Consider the following 15,575-nt stretch of genomic DNA (forward strand, 5'->3'; position numbering starts at 1 on the left):
GGACCTCGGCCCTGCTCCCCCGGCGGGTGCTCCCTCGTGAGGGGGGCGGGGAAGTGAGGGCATCCCCTTCCCTCTCCCCGGCAGGGGCAGGGGCGGAGCCTAGTCATCGCTCCCTCCACCCCCAGCGCTGGAGGGGAAAGGGAGGATCTGGGACCCACCCGCCCCAAGAGAGGAGGGACTCGGGGCGAGCGCTGCGGGGAGTCTCCTTCGCAGTCCCTGCCCCCGCCCCCCGCCCGCCCCTCCGGCCGCCTCTGCCGCCGCGCGCCGCAGCAGCGCCGCCTTCCCTGCGCAGTCGGTGTCTCCGCGTCGCTGGGTGAGTGGGGGCCGCTCTGGCCGGGGCTGGGGGATGCGAGGAGGGGGCCTGCCGGAGGTAGGGGGCCACGTCCAGGGCTCCCCAACCCCGCCGCTCCCGCGCCTCCCAGGAATCCGCCCACCGGGTGCCCCGGGAGCGGGGGCTGTCAGGGGAAAACGCGCGGAGCTCTCCAGGGTCCTGACCTTCGCTTGGCCGGCCCGGAGGAGTCTTGCTTCGGCCGCTCAGAGCGCCCCCTCCAGGAGGGGCCGCTTCCCCGGCGCTCTCCGAGCGCTGAAAGGATTGAGGCAGAAGCTCAGGGCGAGAGCTGGGAAGAGGTTCAGGGAAGGTACTCAAGGCAGGTTTCTGAGGTCGAGCAGTGGGTCCTTCCCATTTGGGGGGCTGGCGAGGCGGGGGGGGTCTTTGAGAGACAACAGAATTTCCTACCACCCTCGTTTCTAAGTCTTTCACTAGGAGGGGCAACTCTGAGGATGGCAGGGAAGAAAGGGCACTGGAAGATCTCTCCTGCCCAGCGCATCTCTCTGCCCCCTCCCCGATGACCCAGTTCCTTGGACCTTGAGGAGGGACTAAGGGACACACTCCGCCACCCCAACCCCATGCATTTCCTCAGCCTCCTCCCACACACTTGTTCTGTGGGTCCTCAGCTTAGGGCAGAAGAGGCTGATTTAGAAAGGAGGGTGACCAACTTACTGAAACATGCATGTGAGACACTGCTGAAGACACACACAGGTCCCCCGCATGGCCACACAGGCACATCCCCCTCACACTGTACTGGGCGCATACCGAGTCACACGGATATGCCCTGAAACACACGAGGAGACTAATGTAATGCAGAAACCAGAGGCACACATGCACACATGAGCACACACGCTCACCCACATGTGCACCGAGCTTTGTGCAAATGCACACACAAGGAACTCCCTCACCCAGCGTCACAGACCCAAGTGAGGGGAGATGCACCTGCACACACTCCCACATCCTTGCCCAGAGCTGCCGGGCTGTCCCCTCCCCATTGCCGTCCCCTGAGGCCCCCGCACTCTAAGCGCTTGCACTGAGGGGACCTTTCTGGGCGGACCAGAGGAAAGGTAAGTGCTGGAGGAGGGCAGGCTGGCTGCGGGTCTCCCTGGAAGAGGGACCCCTCATAGGTCTGAGAAGGGCTGCGCTCCCTTTGAGAAGGAAAGACGGCAAGGGTGCCGGAGGGGCCCGTGCGCAGATGGCCATGGGAGACGTGTCGGCATGGGAGCGTGGTAGCATATGTGGGACGTGTGGGGTCGTGGGCTGGTATGTATTGATGCGCAGGGCACGGGAGTTATGCATGCGTGGTGCCCTGTGTCAGTACATGCGAGCTGTAGAGCAGAGGGAATGTTGTCATGTGTGGAGGCATGGTGACCCACGGGTGGGTGTGGGCTGGTATGTGAGTGGCATGGCACCTGGTGTGTGGACTGGTGGGCTGTGTAGCATATGTGTCGTGTCAGTATGTATTCATTTGTCTATTGTTGTGCATGAGTCTTGGGACATCTATTTATTTAATACTTATGTAGCACTTATATGTGCAGACATTGTTCTAAATGCTTTATATGTATTAACTAACTTAATTCCACAATATAATGAGGTAGGTACTGTTACTCCCACTTTACAGATGAGGCAGAGTTTAGGGGACTTGCCCAAGGTCACAGAGCTGGGAAGGCACAGCCCTGGGATTTAGACCCAGGAGGCCTGGCTCTGGAGCCAGGCTACACCTGCCTCATGCCTGCCCTTGTCACGTTCATGTGTGGGAGAACAAGCCAGCACCTGGGCTGCAGGTGTATTCGTGGTGCTCAGCCATATGTGAGACAATGAGGGGGCAGTGCGTAGGAGTGGGGGGGCCGGGAGCCTTTCCGCACTTCCCTGGACAACTTGGGAGCCAGCCCTGTCACTCCGTGGCTGTGTAACTCGAACCAGGCCACCTCACTTCCTTGACCCTGTCTGCTCATCTGTGAAATGGGACTCATTCCCAGCTTTACTTTGTGAGGGTGAAATCTTGTCTACCTGTGGAGGCTCAGTGGCTGGCCCTGAGAAGGGCCGAAGTAAATGTAAGCCCCGTTCCCTTCCTCTCCAGGCCTGGCCCCGGGCAGTGTCAGGTCTGGGGAAATGGGTGGAGCCTGTCCCTGAGGCGGGGTGCCTGGGTGCAGGCTGCATGACGGTGGGCAAGCTGGTCTCTCTCACCGGGTTCAAAGAGAGGCTGGGGTGGCTGGTGTCTGGGCGCCCTCCTGGAGTGGCGTCAAAGGACCAGGAGGGCCTGACCTCCCCTCTCCATTCCTTGACCCTCTTGGGGACCCAGGTGGGATCGGCTCAGTGGCCATGGGCAAGCAGAACAGCAAGCTGCGGCCGGAGATGCTGCAGGACCTGCGGGAGAACACAGAGTTCTCGGAGCTGGAGCTGCAGGAGTGGTACAAGGGCTTCCTCAAGGACTGCCCCACAGGCATCCTCAACGTGGACGAGTTCAAGAAGATCTACGCCAACTTCTTCCCCTATGGTGACGCCTCCAAGTTTGCTGAGCACGTCTTCCGCACCTTCGACACCAACAGTGATGGCACCATCGACTTCCGGGAGTTCATCATCGCGCTGAGTGTGACCTCACGCGGCCGCCTGGAGCAGAAGCTCATGTGGGCCTTCAGCATGTATGACCTGGATGGCAACGGCTACATCAGCCGCGAGGAGATGCTCGAGATTGTGCAGGTGGGCCCCTGGGCCCCTCGGAATGCCAGGCGTGGGGCCCAGCAGCTTATACCCACCAACTCTTCTTGTCCCCTTGACCGCCCTTGTACTGGGTAGGTGGTGGCAGGTGCTATTCTTACAACCCACTTATAAAACCTTCTACTGGGAAATACTTTCTAATTTAAAGAAAAGTTGAGTAAACTCCTGTATACACTTTACCCAGATTTACCAATTAATGTTTGACCACTTTTGTTTTATCATTGTGTGTGTACATGTGTGTAATGTTTTATTGTTGTTCTGAACAGGACCCTTTACCCCTGAATACATCAGGATATATTGCCTAAGAACAGGGACATTCCCTTACATAAACCAAAATATGATTATCAAAGTCAGGACATTTAACATAGGAACTATGTAATTATCTAACTTACAAACCATATTCTAATTTTGCCAACTGTCTTTGTAATTTTTTTTCCCCTGATCTAGGATCACGCATTGCATTTTGTTTTCATGTCCCTTTAGTCCCTGATAGTCCGTAACAGTTCCTCATCCTTCCTTTGTCTTGAAAGATTTGACATTTCTGCAGAATACAGGCCAGCTGTGTTTTACTGCTCTTCATTTACTCAGGAGAAGACAGATTCTCAGAGAGGTAAAGACATTTGCTTGGAGCCACACAGCCTCTGAGTGTGGCCACCTGGATCCACGGTCCACATTCTACCTGGATGCTCAGCCACATTCCGACTAATTGAGGGCCCACTAATAGCCTCATGATGAGTGAGGTGCTTAGAGCCATGAGCTTAGTGCGTCTTTACAACAACCTTGTCAAGCTCAGAGGGGTGAAGTGGCTTGTCCAAGGTCACACAGCAAATAAGTGGGGTCAAGCTCAAGCTGACCACGACTCAGAGCTGCCTCTTGAAAGGGGTCTGGCTTCCAATTCTAGAGTTTGCCTCGACTTTTAGATTGCCCCCCCGCCCCCGAAAAATAGGGAGGGTGATTCTGAACTTACAGGTTTAAAGACCTGATACGAACACCATTTTAATACAAATTTAAGTGTGACTTTTTAGCTTTATGTCAAAAAGCTTCTAAAGCGTCCATCCCCTTGGTCCAGCATTGGAGGCCTTCAAGGCTCTGGTTCTATTTTTACCCATCCAGATTCTCATTCACTCTTTTCCTGAACTTCTGTAAAGTGAGGGTGTTAACCCTCAAGGCTACTATAGGTATAAAGTGGGATAGGCACCTTGGCAGGAGGCCCAGTATAACAGGCACTTGGTAAACCTCATTTTCTCCTCTGCACATTCTCTGCTCTAGCCTGAGTGGCCTTTTCCACACCCTTGGCCCCGAGTAATCCTGGTGCACGGCTTTGCACGAGCTCTTGCTCCCTTTCCTTCTGCCTCTCTGAATCGTTTCTTTTTTCATCCCTCAGCTCTGCCGACTGCTCCCCGTTTCCAACTCATGCAGCTCATACTGGCCTCTGGCCTCTCTGTGACTGAGAGTCTTGGTCTGTTCTCTCCAGCTGGAGTAGAATGGGCTGCCTTGGGAGGCGGTGCCCTCCCTAGGCCTATCACTAGGGGGAAGCCTTTACGTTTGCCAATGACTCCCGTGGCCCAGGCATTAAATCTCTAGTTGGTGGACAGTGGGGAGTTCTGGGGGTCCTGGTGGAAGGGCTGGGGCAGCCAGGGTGGTGGAAGATTATTCACGGATTGGGCAGCAGCCGGATACCAACCGGTGTGAATGGGCTGTTTGTGTCTACCACTTAGTGTGGCCTCACTGGTATATACTGGTAAATCTCAGACCTGCTGGAGGCGCCAGCCAGTCCCATTCTTTGGGCATCCTCAGGACCCCCTGGCTGGCCCCCACCCTCTGGCCCTGGTTCCCCTCACCGCGGCCCATCAGCCAGTCCCAGCCGGTCAGTGCAGACAGAGCTCTGCAAACCCCAGTGACTGATTAATTACAAGTTGGCTCCAGTGAAACAATGAAAGAGCAGCAATTCCAGACAATTAATTAGGAGGCCCAGGAGTAGAGTTGTCACAAGTGGAGTATTTACTCTGTAAGCCACTCGCCCAGGCCTTCTCAGGACTATGCCCTGAGGCCATGAGGTGAGTACACTAGGAGGGAAGAAATTGCGTCTTGGCTGCTTGCGGCTCCCCCTCTGCTGGGCAGGCCACGCTGACCAGCAGGATGACTGGGGCATAAAAGTGGCATCTGGGAGTTTGGAGGAATGAGGTCAGGGGAGAATTGAGGATGTGGTGGATGGGTAATAATTATATACAAGCTGCTGTGTACTGACCACTGACTTTAGCCATTCACTGTTCTACACACACGATCTCATTTAATTCTCTAGACAGTCCTCAGGAGGGAAATATTACTCCCATTTTACAGATGAAGAAACTGAGGTTCACAGAGGTTAAGCGCTTGTCCAAGGTGACACAGCAAGTGACTGGTGGAACCAGGATGCCACTCCAGGTCCACTTCACAAGCATCTATCTAGCCACAAAGAGGGAGCAGGTTCTAATCTGATCTTTGCCTTCAATTCCCTTTCTGAGCCTCTATTTCTTATTTGGAAAATGGGGATCATGATACTTACTCTTCAGGGCTGTTGTGAGGCTTAGCATGTCAAGTATCTGGCACATAGTAGGTGCCTGGTAAATGGTAGCTAGTATTATTGTTCCAGGCAGAGGCTGTAAATGCTAGGAAATCTGCGATGTGCAGGTGTATTTGGTTGTGGCAGAAGCACCCACCAGGGGAGGCCTGGTGGTAGAGAGGTCAGAAGGAACAATGTGAAGTACTTTGAATGCCAAGGGCCAAATGGTTTGGACTTGGTACAGAGGGCAGGGGAAGGTGCCAACTGCTTTCAAAAGGGGAGTTCCTGCCAGATACCCGGCACTGTGCTCAGTTCTGGGGATATGGGCACTAGCTAGATGTCCATGGTCCTTATTTGTATGCTGGGGACTAGGAACAATCCAACAAAGGCGTAATTATTTCCAGAGAGGTGTCCCCAAAGGAAAAGCCCAGGAGGCTCTGTGCCAGCATGTGGGCCCTGACCCAGCTTGGATCAGAGAAGGACTCCCTAAGAAAGCACCATGTAAGCTGAGCCACAAGGAGGAGTGGGAGGCAGCAGAAGAAGCGTGGGGCAGCATCCAGAAGGAGCTGAGTGCATGGCAGGCCTGGAGGGAGGCCTGTGTATAACTGGAAAAAGGGGGCGGGCTGCTGGGCGGGGGACGCGGTGGTGGAGATCTGTGTTTGGAAAGAGCTTTCAGAGGCAGAGTGGGGGACAGACCCAAGAAAATGAGGTTGGATGAGACCAGTGTGAAGGCTAAAGCTGGATCTGAGGCAGAGTAAATTTTGGTATGGGAGAAGAGAGGCAGGATCCTTGGAGATGGTTTCAGTAGCAAAGAGCTGGAAGATTGAGACAATGGCTCGGTCCGGTCCTTGAGCTCCAGGACCCAGCCTATCGCACAGGCCAAAGCCCACGTGCCTTGTATACATTTAGCGCGAAAACCTTCTTTAGCATCCAGACCTCCAGAGCTCCAGCAAGTGGCGACTTAGTTTCCTGAGCTCCAGCAAGTGGCGACTGCAGCCTGGGCCAAGCAGAGCCCAGGTTGTCCCCACCTTTGGCACATGCTCATTTGCGTTTATTTGCATAATGTTTCCCGCCTCCTCTGGGCCCAGTGCCTCCGGCCTTTCAGCCCGGGGTGCTGCCCAGCGCCCCCTGCCGGCCACAGCGGCACTGCAGCCCAACGCCCCCTGTGGGTCATCGAGCGCCAGCCGCCAGGAGTTTCTGAGAAGCAGTGGTAACTCCGTAGTGACCTCGGAAGCCTCGGCCCCGATGTCCTCCAACATCTCTACACATCCCTTGTACTCAGCCACCCCAACATTTTTGGCTCCCGCTCAGATCTTCCCGTTGAGGGTCTTTGAATATGCAGATCCCTCTGTCAATAATTTCTTTCCCACCTAGCGCTCCAGGGGAACTTGGTCAGGGCTCACTCCAATAGCGCCCCCTCCCTTTTCTGGGCAGCTTTCCCAGATACTCTTCCCTGAGCCCCTCTCCCCACCTCACCCTGGCGGGAGCGACAATCGTCTGCGTACCAGGGGGCGTTTTTAAATGTTGGGGCTTGAGGAGGGGTGGGCTGAGGCTGTCCCCTCTCACTCCCTACCTTCCCCTCCCGATTCCCAGGCCATTTATAAAATGGTTTCGTCGGTGATGAAGATGCCGGAGGACGAGTCGACCCCGGAAAAGAGGACTGAGAAAATCTTCCGCCAAATGGACACGAACAACGACGGTGAGAGGCAGGGGCGGGCGGGCGCCACAGCCCTTCCCCTCCTGCCGCTCGGCCCCGCCCCCCCCTTGCTTCGGGGCTGCCTTCGCCCCGCTCACTGTGCCCCTCGCCCTGCAGGCAAGCTGTCCCTGGAGGAGTTCATCCGCGGAGCCAAAAGCGACCCGTCCATCGTGCGTCTGCTGCAGTGCGACCCCAGCAGCACCTCCCAGTTCTGAGCGAGGAGTCAGGTTCCCCCTCCTCCCTACCCTCACTGGCCCTCTCCCGGCTCTCGGCTTCCTCCCCCTTGTGTCCATCCAGGCTGGGAGGCAGTTGGGCCTCCCCCCAGGGTCTGCACTCTGCGGGGAGCCTACGGAAAAGGGACCCCTGCAGTCCCCCCAAGGCCCAAGCACGCGGTTAGTACCCCCAATCCCAGAGGCAGTATCTCCCTTCGGCAATGAGAGGGAGACACAGGCTCCGAGTCAGTCTTCCCCTTCCTAGATACCGGAATTTCAGTCATGCTACCTCCCCACAGCACGCGCAGCCAAGAGGTCAGACTTCCCTCCCCCAACCCCGGCAAGCCCCCCACCCTTGTAGACCTCAGCCTGGGTGCAGAGGGGAGGGGAGATTTGAAGCCCACCTGAGGAGAGGTCTTTTTATTTGGCGGGGAGAGAAGAATGTGGGGCAGGAGGGGTAAGGAAAAAGCTTGAGTCACCCTTTCCTGCAGGAGGGCTCGACCCTTCCTGCTCTGCTTTTGTTGGCCAGGTCAAGCTGCCAATGGAAAACCTCCCAATTCCAGCACCCAGCCCTGAGTCCCGCAAACCCTGGCCTGCCTTTCAGCACTTGGATGAACACAGACCCATGGACCCCTCTGTGCAGTTTGCTTCCTCAGACACACACACACACACACACACACACACACACACACACAGATATGAGGGCAGACACACGCTGGAGCCCTGCCCCTCTCCCCGGACACTGCATCCTGCGTGGGAAAGAAGCACAGGCCCCCTGGCCGAGTCCCTCCTCCGCTGCATGCATCCTTGTGGAGCATCTCTGTTCTTTTTAATAACTTCAGAATAAAGTCTTGTTTCAGTGCAGTGGGCTGGGTGGCCGGGGTGGGGGTGGGGGTGGGCTAAAATCCCCACTCAGGTCCAGGACTGGCCACTGAGTCTTCACGGGCGGGCTCCAGGAATCCTGGCGTGGTCACGGTGCGGACTTGGTTGCAGGGCCCCAGTGGCCACGAGGTTTGGTGAGGCATCAGCTGTCAGAGGGTCAGTGGCCCAGAGCTGGAGCAACTCATGAGGTCATGGTCCTCCGCAGACTGTAGGGTCTCCTGCATCTGCAGAGAAGTGGGCGGCTGCCAGCCTGCGGACCTGTGTCTGGGTCTCCTCCTCCAGGGCACCCAGGGAAACGGGAGGAGGGGACGGCTGGGGGACCTCTGAGGCACAGGGGCATCACTGCATCTGCTCACCAGGCAAGAGCCGGGCTGTTTATACCCAATTCGATCCCAGATACCCTTCGCCCTCCCTCAGATCCTGGGCCTTGGGTAAACCAGGTGTCAGCTGGGAGACCTGACCTCTCTGAGCCTCCAAGCCACTCCCTTTGGTCCTGGGGAGAAAACTGCTGTCCTAGTTCTCAAGTGGAAGCCCTGTGCAGAGGGATGGGGGCTGCCTGGCAGGGGTTCCCAGAAAATCTGGGGAGTCAAGGCTGTGGAGGGGGTGACAGGCCTTACCGTGTGGTGGCTGTTTTTCCCCCACCAGGGCCTCAGCTCCAGCAGCTGGCGGGCCAGCTGGGCGCATCGCACGGCAAACACACTCTCTGCCACGCAGAACAGCAGTGAGATGCCCCAGAGGCACAGGCTGGAGCTCTGCAGGGGCAGGGGGCAGAGATGGTCGGTCGCAGGGGCTGGGGGCGGAGGGTGGGGCTGACTCCGAGACCCCTCCCCACTTCTGATAAGCACCTGGGTGAGCACCTGGGCGGCCCCCGCCCCACCCCAGGCCTGAGCACTCACATAAATGCGTGTGGGGTCGAAGGGACAGTCAGGCGCCAGTGCCAGTAGTTCAGGGCTCTCAAAAGTGCAGGCAGCCAGCAGTGCCTGGCCCTGGGTGGCAAAGGTCACGGCGATCGAGGCCAAGAGGCCAAGAGCACAGGTCAGAGAGAGAAGGGTACAGGCCACGCTCGAGCTAAACACTGCCCAGCGCTGGAGAGGAGAGGCCACCGGTCAATGGATGTCAGGCTTGACGCCCACGGGCAGCCCTGGCCCCCATGGGGTAAGCTCGCCCCCTCCAAGCAGGGGTTCCCAGGCCCAGGCCTTCCGACCCCTAGGCCCCATCCCAGGAGGTGCCACATACCAGGGGGATGCTGGGGAGGTAGCGTGACAGCACGATGGCTGCAATGCCCGAGGTGATGACCTGTGGGGAGGCGCACATCAGCCCTGACCCCCCTGCTGGAGGGGAGTGGGCAAGGGGCTCAGGGCTGCTCTGGGGTAAGGACTCCGCTGGCGCCAGGTGCAGCCCTCCAGCTGCCTCCTCCTCCCCAGCTTGGCCTCGTCCTCATTACCTTGATCTGCAGGGAGGCACTGCCTCTTCATGGTCCAGCCCCGAAGATGTTTCTAAAACAATCGCTTCCTGCCTGCAACCTTCCATGACTCCCCACTGCCTACAGCTGTGTATCTCAAGCAACGAATGAATGACCTGTATATCCCAGGACCACAGGGACATGTACCAGGATAAGTATGACTTGCCTCCCTGGAGTGGAAGAGATCTGGGAAGAAACTAAGTAACTCAACTGGCAAGGAACTAAAAACAAAATAAACAAATCAGGACACTTTGTGGAGCAGAATTCAAAATCTTAGAGGAGTAAATCATCTCAGGCTCTCTGTGACCTGGCCTCGGTCCCATGAGCTTCTCAACCCGACCCTGGCTGGTCCTGTCCCCCATTGCCCTGGATATGGACACCACACACAGCCTGCTCAGGATGCTGCCCACCCGGCGCCCTCTCAGGAACGCCCTTCCTGCTCCCCTTCACCTGCTTGCGTTCTTGCTCCTGCAGGAACCCCTAACCCCCTCAACGCCCAGAGGCAGGGGTCCAACCCACCAGCTGCACCCTGTTCCTGAGGGGCTCCATTCAGCCGGCTTCCTCCCTGTGCTCCCTCCCTCTGTCAGGCAGGGGCTGCGGCCACAGGAGGCAGGTAGGGCGACGGGAGCCCCGCAGCGTCCTTGGTTCACTGCGCAGCCACAAGGAGGTGCCTCTACTTGGGCTCAGTCCTGCTCCACAGGATGAGCTTATGGAAAAGACGCTGGCTTTGGTGTCAGACACAATTATTTCAAATCCAGCTTGGCTTTGTATCTGCAGGAGGCTGAGTCCCTGAGGCTCGGTTTCCCCCTGGAAAGTAGGGATCATAATGGCCCCATGTTGCTGTGAATGGTGAGAATTAAATGAGGAAAGGAGGGTAAAGCTGAAGTGGTCCAGCCCAGAGCCCATCCTTGGTAGACCTCCTAACCCTGAGCTCACTGCCTCCCCTGCCTTCTATCCAGGCTGGTGAGAGGAACAAACAAGAGTAACAGTAACTCTAAGGGACGCTGCATGCCGCACACGTCCGCGCGGCCCAGCCCTGCCCCACTGACTGAGGCTCCGGGACTCGCTGGCGCCCCTGCTCCTCTTCAGCCAAGCCTTGGAGCCCCGCAGGCCGCCCAGCTTCATTATGCAGGGAAGGCAACAGGCTTGGAGAGAGAAATAAGTCCCTTAGCCAGGAGGTGGCAGGGAAGGAGCTTGGACACCAATGTGCAGATGTTGCTCAAAGGCTGTGGCCGCCTCTACTAGGTGGGGAAGAACTTTATGAACTTGAGAATATTGAACCCCTTCATTCACATTCTCATCAAATAGGTACTGACATCCAGCCATAGCCGTGGCTACCACTAATTCAGTACTTACTATAGACCAGGCCTGCGGTTAAGCTCCTGATAAATTGTTTTTTTCAGTGTCTCCAGAACAGATCTTAGCCACTCCTACCGTCCACACCTTTGCGTCTGCCATTCTCTGTGCTTGAAATGCCACCCCAGCTTCCTCCACTACCTGGAGGCCCCAGCAGGCCACAGACCTGGGTTATGGTAATTGCAGCCTGTCTTTGAATTTCTACTCATCTGTCCATTCCCAGCTCAGGGGCCTCTACCTCTGTGAACCCTACTGAACCCTCCCAAGAAGAGCTGAGGCTCCTTCCTTCTGTGCAGCAGTGCCGTGCCTATTTCCCTATTGTAACAATAATCCTAGCTCTCAGGAGTGAGCACTGAGCGTGAGCCAGACACTGTGCCGAGCACTTTGTGTGGGTGATCCCATTCAGCACTCATCAGGACCCTCGGAGGCGGACACTGTTATGACCCCCACTTTACACATGAAGAAGCTGAGGTTGAGTGGCTCATGTGGATGGTAAGTGCGGAGCAGGGGTCAGTGCTCCAGCTTTCTATCTGCCCATTCCAGGCTCTGGGTGGAGACTCGTCAAAGACCTTCCAAGCCCCCTCCAGCCCCTCCCCCTGCCCTGCCACCCTCCCAGCCTGGTGGTCATACCACGATGGCAGATGTGACAGAGAGGATGTTGACCACGCAGTACTGCAGAGCCACAGCGTCGTGGGGGGCCACCACGTAGCGCAGCACAGTGCCATGGAGTAAGGCGGCTGCGATGAAGCTCACGTGTCCCAGCACCACCAGCACCAGCCCCGTCTTCATCAGCACCTTCCGGAAGTCACCCACACTCAGGCCACCTGCAGGGGACAGCAGTGTCAGGGCCGTGGGTGGGGCTCATTCTGCTGGGCAGAGGAGAAAACTAAGGCTTTGGCAAGAGTGAGGACATTGGGTTTTAAATAATTCTGGAGAATTTGGGGTCATTAACTTGTCTTCTCTGAGCCTCAATTTCCTCATCCAGAAAAGGGGTTCACAATATCTTTGTGAAAGTCCGTGGAGCCCTAAGGTTGGAAAAGCACCAGGTGGTACTTAATAAAGAGTGGTAGTCCTTGTCCGTTCTCAAGGTCATGAGTAGCCAGGCTAGGATTTGAACCTAGCTCTCTAGCTCTAGGCCTATGACCCTTCTGTAATGGGGTATGGAGCATGGGTCGCCAGAGAATAGAGGTACATACTCACAATCATGCCTTCATTCAGGCAGGATGTGAAGCAGGATTGGAGGCAGGGAGAGCGGATGTTACAGCTTTTAGAATAACATTGCATAACAAAAGGCAAGTTAGTAGCCAGGTCTTCCTGAAGGGAAGAGGGCCTCCGCCCAGGGCAGCCGAAAGAGGGTCGAAGACACTGGGGAGCTGACAGAAATGGCAGACAGTAATGCATCATAGGAAGGGCTGGATATTAGATCACACAGCAAGTTCTGAGCTGAGCATTCAAAATTGGAGCAGGAGGCCTGAAGGTCCAAGAGAGAGACAGACACGAGGTCAGAGAGATCTGAAGGTCAGTGGGAGACACAAGGTCAGGGGAGGTCTACCCGAAAGTCTACCTGGAAAAGACAGCGGCAGAGCTGGAGGTTCTGCGGGGGACATGCCTGGCCACCCAGATTCGTGAGAGATGCTTGGAGCTGCACTGTGACTGGGAATGCTGGGCTGCAGACGTCTGCTTTTCTGAAAGGTGGCACCTCTGAGTAGCGTACTCTGAAACTGGCCTGGTTTGGCAGAGCGAGGCAGGAATATGTTTCTGGGTGTTTTTAAAGGAAGTGGGACTTAACAGCAGAAATCTTCCATTATTCTAAATCTCTATAATCTTTAAAAAAACAACCCCTTTCCTTTTTCACCAAACTCTTGCACTGGGAGTCATGCTGCTTGGCGGCGGGCAATCAAACCCCACAGCTGTTCAGAGCAGCATTGGCCGGTTCTGTAACATTTCCGCTCAGCTCCCATTCACTGATTTATTTTCTCATGTGTTCATTACACAGATGTCACGGAGTGCCCGCTCTGTGCCAGGCCCTGAGGTACCACAGTGAGCTTGGCAGGTACTGTCCTGGATCATCAGGCAGGGGTCAGGTCCTGCTTGGGATTCAGTCTGGCGGATAGGACCTGGCACACAGCAGGTACTCAGCTCACAACTGCTGAACTGAACCGCCTAGAGGTGGGTGATTCAGGGCCAGAAACTCAAGCCTCTGAGTCTCCATTTCCCCATCTGTAAAGCGGAAAGGAAAAAAACCTTGTCTCCCAGTGGGAAAGGAGGGGTGTATGCTGGGCAGATGGATAGCAAAGTGGGCATACCCTGGGGGTGCTGGGAAAAGAAGCTCTTGGTGCAGGGGGCTCTGGGCAGGGGCCAGGAAGTGGTGGTGATGGGGTGGGGGGGGGCTGGGGCCAAAAGAACATCAGGGACTCAAGCAAATTCCCAGTGGCCAAGTGCCTGTCCAGATCCTCTCTGCACATCCCCAGGAGCAGGGTACCCTCCTGCTTGGGCAGCTCAGGCTGCTCCAGGTCTGTTCTCCGGAATTTCCCCCAAGGGTCCTGGATCTACCCTCGCAGACACACCATGCTGGTCCCCTGGCCCTGCTGGATCCCTTACTCTGACACTGGAAGGCCAGGTCCCCAGAACTAAACAGCCCCTTCTTCCTTCAGCTGCACCTGGTGGGACCTAAGTCCCTTCCTAGATCTCAGTCTCCCCATCTGTGGATCAAATGGGAGCATCAAATCACTAGCTTAAATGTTCTTGAGGACCCTGTCCCAAAAGACAGTTCCCCTGAATCAGGGAGGGATGGGGCCATCCAGTCACAGACACTCTGTGTGAGCTTGTACCAGCCCCTTTCCTTACTGAGACCCAGAGTCCTCCAGTGTAAAGTGGGGAGGCTTTGGTCTGGCTGTTCTGAGAACCTGGAGCCTATAGGACCCTCTGGAACTGGAGCTGGACCAGATGTAGGATAATCAGAGGGCAGATGACAGGCTGGACAGCCAGGCTGAAGAACTGGAATAGCATTGTGAAAATTAATTGCTAGGCAAGCAGGAAGGGGCATGGCAGCTTCATTCCAGGGCCCAGACCCACCTCACCCCACCACCCACCCACCGGGCAACCCAGACGCCACCGGCTCAGGGTTGACTGCGCTCGCCCTGAAAAACAGCAGCAGCCGCCCAGGCCCATGACTTTAGACTGGAGGCGCTGTGCCATCACTGGGCTGTGCTTGGAGCACTGGGCAGAGAGTTTGAGAGCCGTCTCTGACTTCTTTGTTTCTAAGTCACCATCCTTGGAACACTTAGCAGTGTGGCTGGCACTGTGGTAAGCACTTTATTCTTAGAGCTAACTTCATCCTCACAGTAGTCCCAAGGCGGTGGGGCTACCATCTCCACTTTACAGATGAGGAAACTGAGGCTCACAAGGTCTCTTAGCTAGAGAGCAGGGACCCCCAGGTCTGTCTGATGCCCAAGAGCCGCATCGCTGTGACCAGGGAGCGAGGGCGCTCCTCTGTCTGGAACCTGTCTGCCAATGGTCCTTCTCCCCAGCCTGTTTGCGGGGAGTGGAGGGTACGGAAGTGGGAACCCTTTACAGGGCTGAGGAAGCATGAGGCAGGCAGCCTCTGGCTCCGAACTCCCTGGGCCCTGGACCTCCTCTTCTCTTTCTTCTGGGCGAGGTGGGGGCTGGTCTCTCCAGCATTTCTTCCCGGGCTTGGGGGTCCCACCTCAGCAAGAAAGGAAAGTGGGGAAGAGGGGGGAGGGGCATGAAGAAGATACCAGCAGCCCTCCTCCCTCCATATCACTGTTGGGGAAACTGAGGCCCAGAGCGGAAAGGGACATGCGGAGAAGGCGACCTGGACCCCCGCGGTTCGGGGCTCTCACCGCAGAGCCCCACTCCCTGCCGGCGGAGTTGGGTGGGTTCGTGCCTCCCGGGGCGTACCCTCGCAGCTCACCAAGGCGCAGACACATCTTGTCTCCCTCGCGCGGTCTCGGAGGCCAGCTCAGCGGGGCTCCAGAGGCGGCGGGCCGCATGGGGGCCCCGCTCCCATCCCGGTCAGCGACCGCCGCGCGCCCCGCAGCCACGCCGCGCCCACTTCCCGCCCGGAGCCTGGACTCGCGGGCAGCCGGCCGGCCTCCTTTCCCGTCACCCCCCGGGCGGCCCTGCCCCGGGAGAGCCCTGGCGGCTTGCTTGCACCCGGAGCCGGTCAGACCGGCTGGGCAGGCCTTCCTGGTCCGACCGGCTGAGTCACAGCGCTGGCCCCACCCTCCCGCTCCCGCCAAGGATCCCGGCTGGTACCGTACGGCTGTCCACACACTTCCAGCCCACCCCGACTTGTAAAAGTGATGCCCATTTTACAAATGGACATTGAGGCTCAGAGGAGCCAGTTCTCCAGGCGA

At 57.0% G+C, this 15,575-nt stretch overlaps 2 protein-coding genes across 4 annotated transcripts; one reads left to right on the forward strand and one right to left on the reverse strand.

Annotated features, from left to right (window-relative positions):
• Nucleotides 1–227: 227 nt before the first annotated feature.
• On the forward strand, nt 228–8,343 carry HPCA (hippocalcin). Of its 2 annotated transcripts, none has more exons than XM_054571534.1 (4): nt 228–313; nt 2,631–3,028; nt 7,182–7,287; nt 7,402–8,342. In XM_054571534.1, exons 2-4 carry the CDS (start codon nt 2,651–2,653, stop codon nt 7,497–7,499), a joined length of 582 nt encoding a protein of 193 aa, XP_054427509.1. In that variant the 5' UTR covers nt 228–313; nt 2,631–2,650; the 3' UTR covers nt 7,500–8,342. The 2 variants fall into 2 exon arrangements, with proteins under 2 accessions (XP_054427509.1, XP_054427508.1); XM_054571533.1 differs by lacking the exon at nt 228–313 and adding an exon at nt 1,246–1,395 and having other exon boundaries at nt 7,402–8,343.
• A 123-nt stretch (nt 8,344–8,466) lies between these two features.
• TMEM54 (transmembrane protein 54) lies at nt 8,467–15,254 on the reverse strand. Of its 2 annotated transcripts, none has more exons than XM_054571530.1 (6): nt 15,131–15,254; nt 11,827–12,020; nt 9,615–9,674; nt 9,275–9,463; nt 8,996–9,130; nt 8,467–8,602 (listed from the first exon to the last, which is right to left on the reverse strand). In XM_054571530.1, exons 1-6 carry the CDS (start codon nt 15,207–15,209, stop codon nt 8,528–8,530), a joined length of 732 nt encoding a protein of 243 aa, XP_054427505.1. In that variant the 5' UTR covers nt 15,210–15,254; the 3' UTR covers nt 8,467–8,527. The 2 variants fall into 2 exon arrangements, with proteins under 2 accessions (XP_054427505.1, XP_054427506.1); XM_054571531.1 differs by having other exon boundaries at nt 11,827–12,065; nt 15,131–15,216.
• Nucleotides 15,255–15,575: the final 321 nt, after the last annotated feature.

Source organism: Pteronotus mesoamericanus, unplaced genomic scaffold, assembly GCF_021234165.1.
Source record: "Pteronotus mesoamericanus isolate MK-2021 breed Mesoamerican mustached bat unplaced genomic scaffold, CSHL_Meso_final contig_221, whole genome shotgun sequence".
In the NCBI taxonomy this organism is placed as follows: domain Eukaryota; kingdom Metazoa; phylum Chordata; class Mammalia; order Chiroptera; family Mormoopidae; genus Pteronotus; species Pteronotus mesoamericanus.